The 16,147-nt window shown below is 40.2% G+C and overlaps 1 protein-coding gene across 1 annotated transcript in view; it reads left to right on the top strand.

Annotated features, from left to right (window-relative positions):
- The first annotated feature begins 5,011 nt into the window (after window positions 1–5,011).
- Window positions 5,012–16,147, top strand: part of LOC140232978 (uncharacterized) — a 31,524-nt gene continuing 20,388 nt past the window's right edge. Inside the window, exons 1-10 of the mRNA XM_072313084.1 lie at window positions 5,012–5,083; window positions 7,454–7,504; window positions 8,296–8,378; window positions 9,694–9,845; window positions 10,823–10,982; window positions 11,690–11,793; window positions 12,483–12,600; window positions 13,124–13,323; window positions 14,320–14,411; window positions 15,642–15,795. Of these exons, the coding sequence (XP_072169185.1) occupies window positions 5,053–5,083; window positions 7,454–7,504; window positions 8,296–8,378; window positions 9,694–9,845; window positions 10,823–10,982; window positions 11,690–11,793; window positions 12,483–12,600; window positions 13,124–13,323; window positions 14,320–14,411; window positions 15,642–15,795 (1,145 nt within the window). The 5' untranslated portion in view covers window positions 5,012–5,052. The remainder of the gene's footprint in view (window positions 5,084–7,453; window positions 7,505–8,295; window positions 8,379–9,693; window positions 9,846–10,822; window positions 10,983–11,689; window positions 11,794–12,482; window positions 12,601–13,123; window positions 13,324–14,319; window positions 14,412–15,641; window positions 15,796–16,147) is intronic.

Below are 16,147 nucleotides of genomic sequence, written 5' to 3'. Positions count from 1 at the left end.
GTGTAACCAATATAGGCATATGTGGAGTAAAGACCTGAAATATGGTATTTCACATTTTCACATCATTGCTATACTGCAATTCAATCCTTCGGCATTTATTCACAATCAAATTCAAGTTTAGGTTGCTATGGCAACTATAAATATAAATTAAGGCTAGATTAATGGTAACTTCATTAAGGCTTTCTTTGTAAGAGGTATGCAGGTAATTGATATATCGTTGACGTCGCACAAATAACAGGCATTTATGTGTATTTTGCATACTTTGCTAACTTTTTTGAGGTTTGTTCCAATTATTTGATGGTTACCATGGCAACCAGATTCTGTTCGACTAAAGACATTGTACTAGTATTACTGGCCGTTTAGATAAGTGTTCTAATTGAAGTAGTAGTGTTTTAGTGACATTTTTCTGACTCTTGTATAGGCTTCATGGCGGCCATTTTGGACGCCACTTTGAATAGTTAAAATTGCCCAATGGTGAGAGCTCCACACCCACTTGAATATCATTGTAGAGATCCCAAAGATGAATAATCAACAAAGAATATATATATATATATATATATATATATATATATCAGAGAAAAAGTACTTAGCCCCCTCGGCTGCCGGACTCACATAGCATTCATTTCAGTATTGCCCTGCTGCATCATTTTGCAGTAACCACTACATTATAGGTAACACAGAACATTATTTCCATTTAAAATTGCCCTTTTCTAAAATTAGGCCCCAAAAAATCACCTCTCCTCCAATTAATTTGACACAAGAAAATTACCACTCCCATTTAAATTTTCTAACATCGTTTGTTATTTCAGTCGGAAAAAACTCATATTCTGTGAACAGCGAAAAATAACGGGTATCAACGAAGTCTTCGAAATCACAGTGATTAATTATTCGTTTCTTTGTAATGATCTCGGTATTCCCGAGCCGCTCAGAGCCGATAATACATTAACCATCTTTTTTTTTTTTTTGTCTTGTCCCTTTGTTTACTTGCTTGTTTGCTTGCTTACTTTGCGGTCGTGCTGGTCATCCAAGGCTAACGCTCAGAGATCCCCATTTCTGCATTCTGTCCAGGAATGTAATCGTGAAAAGCTTGCTTGCTTCACATATGATAATGATGATTATGTGAATAATGATGATATTAATAATGATAATGATAATGATGATAATAATAATAATGAATGAATAAATACATAAATAAATACTAATAATGGTGCCTATACTTGCACAGGGCGCAGGTCTACTTTTTTCGATGGCGTTTCAAGAAATAAAAATGAATTTAAATATCATACATGTTCAAACAAGAAAACACAGAAGAAAATGACAAGCAACAAACAACCACAGATACCAGATAAAGATTGCAATCGTTCCCAACATTACATATTGCAGTTATGGTCCTCATTGTGAGGGGAACAGATACGTTTTAAGTTTGGATTTCAACATTTTATAGATGACAGTAATAGAGTAGGTATACGGGGAAAAGGGTATGAACCGAATGATGTACTACAATGTAATAAGTTTTTGTGACATCTTTTCTTTTCTTTTTTGGAATATTACACAATAGCGAATTCGAAAAACCCAACCGAGAAGAAGGCAAAGAATGATTAAGCATAACAGCCATGGGCGTAAATTCCCCCTTTAATGGAGGCGGGGGAGGGGGGGGGGAATGGTCTGTACATAATTTTATTACATAAAAGAAATGTTACCAGTTTATTGAATTTAATTGGGCACTATTCAGGGCCGCGCCATATTTTTCAAAGGTTGGGGGGGGGGGGGGGGTCAAAATTACCTTTTAATGAAGAAGAAAGGAAATCAAAAGACAAGAGAAACAACAACAAAAAAATTCTTCATATTGACAAGCAAAAACAAACAAACAAAAACAAGAACAAAAAGACTACATATTTTTTGCTGCCACTTCCCTTCCACTTTATAATTCATGCAAAAGAATGGGACATTCGCTCCCTGTTAAGTGTGTGTGTGTGTGTGTCGGGGGGGTCACCAAGCTTCTCCCCCTCAAAAAAACAAACAAACAAAAAAACAAAAAACAAAAGGGTGCGCCGGTCAGGTTATTGGCTTGTAATCGTGGTAATGGTGACTATCGCCGATCATCCCCCCCCCCCCCCGTACGGATTTATGCCGTTGATATCAGCTGCAAATTTTGATCCAACAACAACATCAAAAAAGAGGAATCGTATATTTGAAACTTAAATAACCCAACTGATATCTAACATTCCGCTGAACTTGAGCTATATGACTTCGATATGAGATTTCGTGATCGACTATCACACATAAGTTACGGGCTGATTTTGATGAAGTATACAAGTGCTAGAGACAGGACCGATATGGACATAACATCATTAATGATCGAATTTACTTAACATATGATTCTGAAAACCAATAACTGAACATTTATCATCATTCAGTTTAGGCCACATAAAAGAAGGCTCCATATTGTGTTAAAGATGTATATAATAATTATATACTATAGTACATGAATGTCTTATATCGGAGAACGTGGATACAGCTGCTAACGTCTTTCACGTTGAGTGAGATATTCAACCAGGATGTAAAGGCCCTAAACTTATCCAGGGAATTTCTTTTTCTGAGGGGAGGGGGGAGGGCAAGTAATGGGGGAGTGGGGTATTCCGGGTGGTAGTTATCCGGGGGTATAGTTATCCAGGGGGTAGTTATCCGGGGGTAATTATCCGGGGGTAGTTATCCATGGATAGTTATGGGGGGGGGGGGGGTAGTTATCCAGGGGTAGTAATCAGGGGGAATTGTCCAGGGGTAGTTCTCTGGTGGTAGTTATCCGGGGGTAGTTATCCAAGAGGTAGATATCTGCGGGGGTAGTTATCTGGGGGTAGTTATCCTAAAGGGGAAGTTATCCAAGGGTAGTCATCCTGGGGGTGGTTATCCATGGGGTAGTTGTCCTAAGGGGGAATCGTCCAGAGGGGTGATTGCCCTAGGAGGATAGTTGTCCATGAGGTAGTTGTCCTAGGGGGTAGTTGTCCTAGTGGGTAATTGCCCTGGAGGGTAATTGCCCTATGGGGTTAGTTGTCCGACAGGTAGTTGCCCTAGGGGGGAATTGTCCTGAGGGATAATTATCCAAGTGGCATGTTATCCGGAGGTTAGTTTTCCAGGGGGTAGTGTTCCTAGACCCCAAATGTCGAAAAACAACTTGTCACCTTGATTTCTTGTCCTAAACAAATTCCAACCACTCGTTGACTTGACTTGTCTTTTAGTCCGCAACAAGTCGACTTTTCTGTTCCACTAACTAACCAATTTGTCTTCTTTTCCAAAACAAGTCGACTTGTCGTGTTTTGACAACTCAGCATTTTGTCTTCTTGTCCAAAACAAGTCGACTTGTCGAGTTTCAACAACTCGTTATCATGTCTTCTTGTCCCAAACGAGTCGACTTGCCGAGTTTCAACAACTTGTCATCTTGACTTCTTGTCCCAAACGAGTCGACTTGCCGAGTTTCAACAACTTGTCATCTGGACTTCTTGTCCCAAACGAGTCGACTTGGCGAGTTTCAATAACTTGTCATCTTGACTTCTTGTCCCAAACGAGTCGACTTGGCGAGTTTCAACAACTTGTCATCTTGACTTCTTGTCCCAAACGAGTCGACTTGCCGAGTTTCAACAACTTGTCATCTTGACTTCTTGTCCCAAACGAGTCGACTTGCCGAGTTTGAACAACTTGTCATCTTGACTTCTTGTCCCAAACGAGTCGACTTGCCGAGTTTCAACAACTTGTCATCTGGACTTCTTGTCCCAAACGAGTCGACTTGCCGAGTTTCAATAACTTGTCATCTTGACTTCTTGTCCCAAACGAGTCGACTTGGCGAGTTTCAACAACTTGTCATCTTGACTTCTTGTCCCAAACGAGTCGACTTGCCGAGTTTCAACAACTTGTCATCTTGACTTCTTGTCCCAAACGAGTCGACTTGCCGAGTTTGAACAACTTGTCATCTTGACTTCTTGTCCCAAACGAGTCGACTTGCCGAGTTTCAACAACTTGTCATCTTGACTTCTTGTCCAAAGCAAGTCGACTTTCCGAGTTTCAACAACTCGTTATCATGTCTTCTTGTCCCAAACGAGTCGACTTGCCGAGTTTCAACAACTTGTCATCTTGACTTCTTGTCCCAAACGAGTCGACTTGCCGAGTTTCAACAACTTGTCATCTTGACTTCTTGTCCCAAACGAGTCGACTTGGCGAGTTTCAACAACTTGTCATCTTGACTTCTTGTCCCAAATGAGTCGACTTGCCGAGTTTCAACAACTTGTCATCTTGACTTCTTGTCCCAAACGAGTCGACTTGCCGAGTTTCAACAACTTGTCATCTTGACTTCTTGTCCCAAACGAGTCGACTTGCCGAGTTTGAATAACTTGTCATCTTGACTTCTTGTCCCAAACGAGTCGACTTGCCGAGTTTCAACAACTTGTCATCTTGACTTCTTGTCCCAAACGAGTCGACTTGCCGAGTTTCAACAACTTGTCATCTTGACTTCTTGTCCCAAACGAGTCGACTTGCCGAGTTTCAACAACTTGTCATCTTGACTTCTTGTCCAAAGCAAGTCGACTTTCCGAGTTTCAACAACTCGTTATCATGTCTTCTTGTCCCAAACGAGTCGACTTACCGAGTTTCAACAACTTGTCATCTTGTCTTCTTGATCCAAGCAAGTCGACTTGCCGAGTTGCAATAACTCGGCTTCTCGGTATTTAACCTGTCTTCTCGTCTTCTTATCTCGTCATCTGGTTGGCACTTTTAAGCTTCCGTACAAGAAACACTGGCACAAGGGCACCTCACGAATAAAGAAAGGGTCGAACCGTAACCTTTGACACGGGGGAAACCCCCATCGAATCTGTTCATGTTCCCGCCGCCGCGTGCAAATGCGCTATACGATATCATCCGTACACACGTTTACACACAACAACATCTCGTCGAGATATCCGAGGGATGGGATTGTAGTGAAGCAGGCCATTTTACATGTGATGTTTCAGCAAGAGTGTAGATCTCTACTCTTATTTAGGAGGAGAGAATGCGACCAGACTGAGAATGTGGACCCTTGAGAGTTTGAGAGATGAAGGTGAGTGAATAAAAATCACTGTATCACTGTCACTGTATCACTGACACAACTAACTATACACAGCCCAGTCGCCGCTGTACATACGTAGCGTGTATTCGCGTAGCGTATTAACAGCGTCTGGTCGGGCTATGACACAACTGAACTGTAAATTTATCACCAAACCCTGCATCACGCCATTGCCATGGCATTGGGCATTAATCATGTTAATAGCAATGATTTGACACCCTAACATTAGATAAAATTGTTTCTGAACATTGTTTCTTCATCATGCCTGACTGTTTAACGGTAAATTTAAAGTAGGCCTACTTGGCTTTTAAAAGAGCCCAAGCGGAGTTTAAACTGGAGGTGGCTGAGGTAGGGCCTAAATGAGATTCCAAATAAATTTATGCACAGGAAGAGAAAAAAATATTGCACACTTTCCACAATTTTGCCAGCATAAAAACATGTTTACACTAAAGCAATAAATCTAGGACCTATGCCTTACTTATCAAAATACAGATTTAAAATTGTAAAATCCACAGTGGAGGTTAATCCAATATAATGTAGAATCCAAAATGGCGCGGGCAAGGGCTGGATTGAATACGTCATGTGACATGGTGCGATATGGCGGAAAATTTTCACAATTCAAAATTCGCTAAAACATATCAGCACTGCTGCGAAATACTCTGAATTTCATTCACATATCAAATTGGGTTTTAGAGCTACTATTGCGTACTAACAATCTTCCACTGAACAGAACGATGTTTTTCAGACTGGCCACTGCCACTAGACGCTCTACTGCATGTGAAATCCAGGGAGATGAGACATGGGTGAGGACTCCAGCTAAAGTGCGAAAATGTCCACACGTATTTATTGTGCAGAAAGCCGGATACATCGCTTGGCAAAAAAAAAAAAAAAGTGCTCAGGGCAAACTTGCTAAAAACATATCCATCAATTCACCTGCAAAATAAATTTACTCCAATTTGACTAAATATCATATCTACAGATGTATAAATAATCTTCCTTTTTGATAGACTGAAGCCGTTCAAAACATTGCTGTTTTCGAAGTTAAAATACAACCAAATAATGACAATTTTGTAAAAGTCAGGAGAGGGGCAAAAAGTAGAACTTAATGTCCATCCTCGTCCGCACGCTCCACCTAGACAATAGGTAGGCCTACTTTTGTAACAAGGTCTACTGTACTACTGTAGACGAAATCTAGACCAATTCTATCGAACTATCCTATGGCCAGTGTGTGCAAACCCACTGGCACTCCTGGTCACGGGGCACTCGTTGTACAGACCTGTCTTGTTTTTGTACTATCAGCTGATCACTAATGACCAGTCAAAGGGAGGCCAGGTGCAGGTGGAAGCGCTAGCTTCACGCTCAAGCTGGTTGCAGTTTTTGATAGGGCCAGTGTATCAGCCTATTTTCACATGTCAGTGCATTTAAAACTTAAAATTTCCATAGTTCTAACAAATAGTTGGCCTAAATTTTGGCATACATAAGAAAAAGTATATTAAGTAAAGATTTATACAAATTTGGCTGCAGGCTCAACAGCAAGCTAGCTATGCCACAAACTGTCACTCTTCTTGAAAAATGTAGAACGGCTAGCAGATTTGGTAATCATGTGTCCCGAATGCGGCCCATGATTTCATCACGACGTCATCCAAATTTGACTGCCTGCTATGTGTAGAAACCTTGATGCTTTTTTTGCACTGGTGAGCCTTGGCATGGGAGGTCAAACTTTGGTATGGTTGCATGCCAATAATGTATTCATGATCCAAATCCCAAGTGAATTTATCTTTTCTGCAATGTTTTTTCCTATTAACAATTACTGAAGAGACCAAGAGGTAGACCTAAAAAGTAACAAGTAGATAATGATTTGATGAATTCCCAATTATCGGGTGAGCACTGTTAAAGTATGTGTAGTAAGTCACTTCTCTTATTACCTCTGCCAAGGAAGGAGGTTAAGTGATCATCGGCGTTGGTTTGTCTGTTTACAAAATAACTCAAAAAGTTGTGTATGGATTAAAATGAAACTTGCATAAAACATCGATATTGACACTTACGGAACACCTTGAGCATTCAATTTTGGTAGTGATCAGGGAATTTTTATGGATTTTTGAAGGATTTTTCATCTTTTGGCATATAAGGTCAAGGAACTTGGGGTTCAAGTTATGCATACTGGAGGTTTACATATATGCGCACTAAAGTGCGTACTCTTCTTGGTCAAGGCCCCGTGCAGTGACATATTTACAAAAGGCTTCTATTTTGGGAAATAAGTTGCTGGCTTGGCGGAGGTCTGTGCTCTCCAAGCAACTTTGTTGTATTGCTCCCTACGCTACATCTAACATCGTTGCTTTGTTTTTCCTATGTTCTTATCCAAAGGGAGCAAGTTTAATTTTCTGGTCGGTGAAGATCAGATTGTTGGCAGGAAAGGTGAGTATACCAGCACTGCAGCAGTGCAGTCAGCAATGTTTTTAATAGTCTGTACATATATTTGGCAGATGTTTAAAGTTATCATAAATAATTGTTCTATCAGGCAGTGAGATATACAGGTACAGCAGTGATGTACCTATGTGAGGTGTGCCTTCAAATTACTGTAAAACAAGGAATGTTCGCGTGCATTTTAATTTCGCGAATTTCGCAAGCGCCAAGATTCGCGAAATTAAAATGCACGCGAAAGTTCTTGTCTACACTATACGCATGGAATGCCAGTGGCAGTTTGCGAAAATTTCATGCCGCAAAAAAGGTCTTCGGCTCCAATTCGCGAAAAATTCATGCCGTGAATATATCATGTTTTACAGTAGATGATTGATAGAAAGAGATCAGGACAGGCATTCTAAATTTGCAGAATTAGATTTTTCATTACGGATCGGATCGGTGTAGTTTCTGATATTTTTTTTTTTTCAGCTACTGGGCAAACATAAAGCCTTTTCAGTTTGCGTATTACCATCTGTCAGTATCTTGAGACCTGTGTTTGAAATTTTATAATCTTACAGTTCTTGTTCAGTAATATACAGTCGATAATGATGAACGATATGCCCTCCATATCCTAATTAAAAATGTTATCTAGGTTGCTAGTATAGTAAGTAATTACAGAGTATCTTGTGTGGTCATGTATAGGCCAATGAATAGGCTAGATGATAAACTTGTCTCCCAGGGAGAGAGCAACAGGCAGAGAGGGAGTCAAGAACTTGGCGATAACTATATCTCTTCTTTCTCTTCAGATTGCCAAATCTTGATAAGTGGAGATGCATCAATCAGCCGCAAGCATGCCACTTTGACTGTCAAGCACCCAGAAATGAATTTGGTAAGGAATGTGTCATTTTCATATTGTGACTGGTGACTTTTGCTAGTTTCCTCACATTCAGTTGAATTTTTTTTTTTTTTACAAGGAACCGTAATAGACTGTCTGATCCAACCACGAGACATGACACAATAACTCAAAGGAAAAAGAAAAAAAAAACCCGGATAGAATTGTATTAGATTAAGATAATTGGTAACCTTTGTTTTTGTATTCTTGATTTTTTATTTTTATTTTTCTATGCTTGTTTGTTTCTAGGGCTCTTTTTATTTCTCAGTACTATAACAGTGATATGGATTTTGGGTGCCTTGGGTGCCACCTGAATTGCACATCTATCAATTTTATGTCCCTGTAATGTAGAGTAAGAAAATCATTGTGAGCAGAAGGATTTAGTTTTCTTTTTATTTGCTGGTGTGTTATCAAACTGATTAAACATTTGTACTGTTATGATTTAGCCCATTGAAGACAGACTGATTTTCCTATTACACACATTTCCCATTCACCCCAGTGGGAGAATACTTTGGACTAGTCTTCAACAGGTTAATCTGATATCCTGTTGATTTTTAATCCCATCATGATATCGAGATCACTTTTATTTGAGAATTTCCAGCAGTTTTTTATTGTATGCTGCCACAGAATTGACAAAGAGGAGAGAGAGAGAGGGAGAGGTTTTGTAAAGCAGCCTAGTTTAACAGAGATCAGATACAATTATTTGTAGGTAGAGTTGAATTATAAGCCACCAAATTATTAGCTTGTGACACTCTGACTCATTTTGATGTCCAAGATCATCATCAGACAGTCACTCAACACTCCAGAAGCTGGGCAACATTTAGTCAACCTCCAACAAACATTCAGGGCAAAAAAGGAGAAGGGGACAAAGGAGGTCCTCTGTCAGTGAGTTCCAGGGGTTGACAATTCTTCATTCAGAACCCACTGGGTTCTTTCCATTTACATATTAAAATCGTAGACTACAGGAGCCAATTAAAATGCTACAAGGAAAAGAGTGCGACCCGAGGTCGAAAAAAGAACCACTGGAAAATAGATGAGGTGATCATTAGCTGAACTTACACATGAATGGGAACAGAACAAAAGAGTTGTGTGGTGTGGAGATGGGTGAGAAGTAAAGAAGGTACTGGAAAGTGTATGATAGTCACAAGCAAGGGGAGAGGAATTCGGATGTATGGGAGGCTAAGTGTGAGAAGAAATGGTAAGGGGCATGTATGGAAAATAAACTCTATGGAAAGCTAAAAGGGAAATTGAGTTTGATACAAATATATCTTTGGATCAGTTTCACACTCTGTTACTCATCACTCCAACACAGAGTCATCCCCGCAGTCCTTCAAGTTTGCTCATCACCGAGTCTTCCAAATATGGCACCTTCCTGAATGGACAGAAACTGGCCTCAGGGAGCGAGACAAAGTTGAAGGATGGAGATGTCATCACCTTTGGGACATTCAAGTCCAATAAGTGGAGGTATGAGTGTTAGATACGGGGTCTACTAATTGTAAATTGTATTTTTTTTAAAGTGTGTGCCAGCTATAATGTATTGCCGCTCTCGCTTACTGCATTTTCAAATCAAAGTAGCCATTTTATGGAACTGGTCCCAGTGTTCAAACATTGTGAACGGATTGTTGAGAGGGACTCAACAGCTTCTGATGTATAGTACTTGTAAATTCAACTCTATGTTTTCATTTGTTGGTTTTTTTTTTTAATAGAAATATCACTATCAAACCAATAGACAGGTTGCATCAATATCGACCAAGAAATAGGAGAGTTATAAATGAAATATTTGATTTCGGTATGTTTTCGTAGAATAGATCTGTCACATGTACTATAATAAGATGAGACAAGGATGTCATTACATTACAATCCTCTTGTTGATCTAGGCACGAATAATTTACACCAAATTTCCTTATTTTTGTAGACTGTATGAATATGGACTCCGACTGCATTGATAGGTTCAAATCAAGCATGTCGCCCCATCCAACCTTTCAAAGTTCATATCTCATGATGATACCTATTCTGATGGTTATATAAAGAAAAGTATTGACCTCATGGCGGCTTCAGAAAAGGTTTAGCCCGCGAAACTAATTTATTAATCACCCAAGCACTAGTACATGGTGATTGTGGTATAAAACCTTGAGTATCATCAAGATTGTTAGCGGAAAATGCCAAAGTACAGGTATAAATGTGCTTCCTTCATGGCCTGCATGTATGTGCATTGATGTAGTCATGAAGCTAAGAGGTTAGCCTTAGTGATGCTACAACTCTTACTAGGGGTGAAGGCATTATGGTGCTCAGAGCAGGTGGTTTGTTTGGTAGTTGAGTGTTACAACATTTGTTAAGGTTCTGGAGTCTGCCTAAATGACTAAGAAACAATTGAATTGGAAGTGTTTTTTCCAGACTGTACAAATCACATGACTTGTATTTCCATACGACACGATGTGCAGAGTGAAGTTTTGTCCCCTCATTGCCGCCGCCTCCGCCTTGCCAACGGAAGAGAAGAGGAACCTCAAGAGAGCCATCCATAAGCTTGGGGGACACTTGGTGTCGGAGTGGTCTTACGAATGCACCCACCTGGTGATGTCACAGCTGAATGTCACAGTGAAGGTTAGGGGACTGCCGCATTACCAGTTGCAATTTTTCCTTTTTGCTCTTCCTAATATTTAGGGTTTATGGCTGGAGTGCATGTGTGTGTGTCTGTGTTGGGGGGGGGGGGGGTCAGAGAAGGAAGAGGAGCCTCAATTTTTTACAAGACTTGGAAGTACTGTTTGATAAGATGTGATGATAGAATTTCTCTCCAGACCCTTTTCTGTATAATGATATCTGTGTCTCAATCACTGTCATAGCATCCTCTGATACTTGCATGTGTATATTTTGAGAGTTATCTGTATAGGCTATTACCTTTTCTACTGTCCTCATCCTTTTTCCAGTGTCTTCTTAAGAGCTCTAAACAAAACAAAAAAACAAACCAAAAAAAATGTGTTTTTTGCTCTTCTGTATGTGTTTGTAAGGATACATGACTTCGATGATAGTAGATAAAATGATGTCATCTCAACAGTTTGAGTTAACTCATTGAGATTTCACATAAATTTTATCAGTATGTAGCTGAAATTGTCTTTTTTTTTAAGAGAAGAGGGGCAGAAATAATGTATTTGCTGTTGTAGTAATGATGTCTAGCAAAAGAGATTCTTTCTGAACCTGCTCCTGAAGTCAATAAATTCAGTGAGACACTGGTTTATTTCAAAGGAACAAGTCCAAAAGACTTTGCAATACTGAGGAAGCTACGTCACTCCATTGCTTGTTGCATCTTTCAGCTGATCAGTGCTCTGGTGGCCTGTCGACCTGTTGTGACCCCCAATTTCTGGCACCATATCAGAGAAGCAATAGCAAAGAAGGAAAGCTTGCCAGAATCACACAGGTGAGGTTTCTATCTTATTGGGTATTGTATTAAGATTCAAGAGCCCTCATATCAACCCATGACAGCTCATTACGTGTAATAAGCTCTCATGAAGCTTTTCATGAACCACTACAAGTGGTAGGACTGCACAGCCTCAATTTGAAAAAACCTTCTTTTGTTGTTGTTGTTGCAAGAAAATTGACCAAAAACAACAAAGACAATGCTAGTAATCTAATGACTGATACAATTTATTATTATATTCTTAAAAAGGATTTCATGGGTAGAACGTTGTGTCATCAGACCATACTTGCTTTTATTTTTTAGGCATGAATGCTACATTGTCTGTGGCAAGCCTGTTGAATCTGTTAATTCTTGTCCATACAGTGAAGTTTGGTAATATATACGTGATAAACTGTTACTGCAATGTTAATCATACATCACAGACAGTTTGATATTTCCTTGCCCATATTTTGAATCACTGTTTACTAACTATGGCACAAGTTTCCCTTTTAGGAATTTCTGTTCACATTCTGAGAGAAACAGCGTGTTACATTAGGAAGTCAATATTTGTTGCTAGGTTTATTTGTTTGTGTCTGTGTGGTTGTTTTGTTTTCTTTCCAGTATAATTGACTGGATTAGGTGTTGATAAGAATGATCTTTGCACTCATGCTAATGACCTGATGAGTTCATTCATGGATTGTACATTTCAGATACCTTCCACCCCTTGCCGAGGAATCCATCAATGAAAATGAGGTGTCTTTTGTTCCAGATGAGAGAAGGAAGACCATTTTCCAGGGCATGACATTCTACTTCCTGACCCAGAAACAGGTCTGTTGCATCATACAGTACCGGTCGTTTCTCTCTCTCTCCTACACGTATCTCATGTAGAGAAGGACACATTTTTCCCTTACCCCTCTGTCAATCATTATTAGAGTGTAGAAGAAATGATAAGATTGTAAAGTGCACTCCCGTTATAACTGTGATCATTATAATGGGAGTGCACTGTAGTTCTATAATGCTTTATTCACATGGAGTTTGCAATGGGTGAATGGATCCCACACTCTGCTAGGATCCGCCTTTCGTTGTGACCTCCATGCAGAGGCAGGAAATTTTGCTGTGAGGTTAGTCATACAGATTCACTGTGCAAAGTGCGTTGCCCATAAAAATGTCTGGAGTGTGAGTAGATTTATAAAAAATAAATCATAGTGACAAAAAATTGTCATATTTTGCAGAGGGCATGTCCCAAGTGTATTCTACAAATATAGCAAACATAATACTCGGGGTGTTGGTACACTTAAAATGCTTATGCTTTTGCCTCAACTTTGATGTGTTTCTTCTCTCATTGATGCAGTACAAGCGGCTGCACATTGCCATTGGCATGGCTGGTGGACAGTCTCAGTTGATCGAAGAAGACAATGACGTCAAGGACTTACGTCGACCTTTGACCTCCAAGGGTGCGTGTGTGCTGTACACGGAGCACAAGGACAGCTCGCAGGAGATGAGTCAGTTGGGACAGGACGTGACCAGCAGAATACTGAAGCTTCTCAAACAGTAAGACCAGTCGTCCAATCAGCCTTGTTGGGTAGACCTGGGCACCATTTCATGAAAGCTGTCAGCCCTGACAATTTGTCAGATTCTGACAATTTATACCATGGTATCAGTCAGTGACCAGAGCTTCTCAACCAGTCAAAACCAATGATTTACTGAAATTGTCAGAGACTGACAACTTGTCAGGGCTGACAAATTTCATGAAACGGTGCCCAAGTGAAACTTGGATCTATTCATGTATGGGACCAAAGCTTGCTTACATCTGTCAATGTTAGTTAAGTATCATGAGTTGCTAACAAAACTCCAGTCTACATGGAAGTCAATTCTTTCTCTGACTTCGTGACCTGCGAAGAGAATGTAAGCTTTTACTGAACGCTCAGTCACCAGTGACTTCGTGCCCAATATGAATATCACATTATGGATTTTAAGTCAGTCATTGTACACCCATTCCATACTGAATTCTAAAATCCCCATAGACTTAATACACAGGCCACCAGGTTCCCGTAGGGTAATGGTGATTTCTTCAAAGATGCTGCTCACTTGCCTCTTCCTGTAGACTCCCTGCCAGAGAACACAAGTTTCCCAGATGCTGTATTCCGTCTGAAACCAGTCTGCCCACAGCCCTGTAGCAAGGACTGAAGGGGCAAGCATGTATTCCTCAAATTATTGTCCTCTTAGTGTTCATAGCCTGTGTATTCTCAGCATGTGACAACATTTCTTTTCTGACTGATGTCAGATGTAATATGTTTAGACAATTTGAAAATTACCCAGAAGTTCTGTCGACTCTGGCATGATAGTTCTGTCATGTTACGTGTCTGGTAGTAAGGTATTTTTTCGTGGAATGCTGTAATGATAGATATGTAGCACTGTTCTATAAAGCCACTTTCTTGCTCCAATGGGGGGAGGGAGTATCAGTCATGAAAGCTTTTAGAATATTTGTAGACCTAGATCTCTAGCAAAACAATTTATCACTCAAATCATCTCATACCCTTCTTCCAGACATGGACTCCGCCCCATTCCAGAGTCTGAGCTTGGCCTTGCTGTGCTGTATGTTTCCACAGAACTTCACTGCAATCCCAAGGTTGCCCAAGGTATGCTATCCTGTGAATATTCCCGAAAAGCACATTTCTCTGTTGAGGAGAACTGTAATCCATCTTAAACCATTCACATTTCTTCCCTAGGAAACTTTTTGAATTTTTGAATAAGACAAAGCGTGAGATGAAATGATGAGCATGGAACTTCACCTACTAAAAAGACATTTGGTGCAATCAGCACACTCTGACTGGTCAGAAAACCAGGGAATATTGCAACACTTACACTGGAGTATACCCAACAAGTCGATATGACCAATTTGAACAATTTAAAAAATAAAGAATCTCATTGATTATAAGAGAGGCACTCTGTAGACGGCAATTCTCTCTTTCCAATTGTCACTTTGTTCAATGATAACAATTATTTCCATTTTTTGTGATATGGTCAATACTGTATAAGCTGTTATTTTTTCGTGCAGATATTTTCGCGAATGAGGAGGTCGTAGACATTTTCGCGAGATGTTGTTTTCGCGAACTGATGCCGACGCTAACGTAAATGAGCTGTAACCCTAGCGCATGGAGACATTTTCGTGTGTTGTGAAATTCGCGATCCGAATGTGATTCGCGAAATTCGTGAAAATTAAACCCTCGCGAAAATAACAGCTTTTACAGTATTTCTTCTATGATGAGGTGCTTTGCTGAGTTTTACTGTGAGATTAAAGTCAGCAGGGGGCATTTAGGGTGCTACAGGAGTACTCCTGCCTGAAGTGCTTTAAATTATTTATGCATGAACAAACTGGCTCGGGTGATGTCTCTATACATGAACAAATGCAAAGGTGCATAAGTTGGAGCACTTCAGGAGTGCTCCTGTGCCCAAATTTGTGTATGAATGGGGTATCACATGGTCAACCTGCTCCCTGCAAGAAGCAATGTTGTATCTATAGCGAGTATGAGTCATTTCACTCACAGTTTTGCTTATGTCCAGAGAGAATGTAAAGTGAGCATTCCTTTTTGTCACATCCGTAATCCAATGCTGCACACTGGCACTGGTCCGACGGTCCCTGGAATCAGTAAAATTGCTGTCTGACCAGTAACTTTTTCAGGAATTTACCAGTAAAGAATGGAAAAACTGGGTACATACTGGTCCAATAGACAAGTCTGACCAGTAGAAGAAATGGGTTAGCGTGCAGCCCTGCATAACCTCCAGAATCCCAACACTGACACTGCAACCACTGAGCCCATTACACTCCATGTCTGTTTTCTCCTCTTGTTCTTCTTTGTCCCCTCCAGCCGGTCTAAACCTCCTCGACGTAGCACCCTCGGTGACCTTGCCGACTGAAGATGTGCTGGCATCGGACACTCAGACTCTGACCCAGCGAATCCAGGAAGGCAAGATGAAGGCTGAACCTGTCTCAAATAGTGTAGCCTCAACGAATCAGTTGAGGTGAGGAAAGATTGCCTTTCATAGTGGTTATCTGCCAATTTTACAGATGTATGTTCTCGTTTTATTGTATCTGGACGCTCTCAAGCTAATTATTAGGCATGCCTGCACTCATATATTCTTGTGTAGATTTACATGGACATTTTCCAAACCTTCAGCGTTTGGTACCATGTCTTTCATTGCCATTCATTTGGAATTTAGTCTTTGCAAAGTCCAGTGCTAAGTAGCCATAGTACTCTTTGTTTTTGTTGTTATGTGTGTGTGTGTGTGTGTGTGTGTGTGTGTGTGTGTGTTTATGGGGGGGGGGGTTTCTTGTTGTAAATTTTGTCTTGAATAAGTGCTTGCATTTCTAATG

The sequence above is a fragment of the Diadema setosum genome, chromosome 9 (genome assembly GCF_964275005.1).
Source record: "Diadema setosum chromosome 9, eeDiaSeto1, whole genome shotgun sequence".
In the NCBI taxonomy this organism is placed as follows: Eukaryota; Metazoa; Echinodermata; class Echinoidea; order Diadematoida; family Diadematidae; genus Diadema; species Diadema setosum.
Note: the sequence above shows the minus strand (reverse complement) of the source record. Positions and strands in the feature narration are given on the sequence as shown.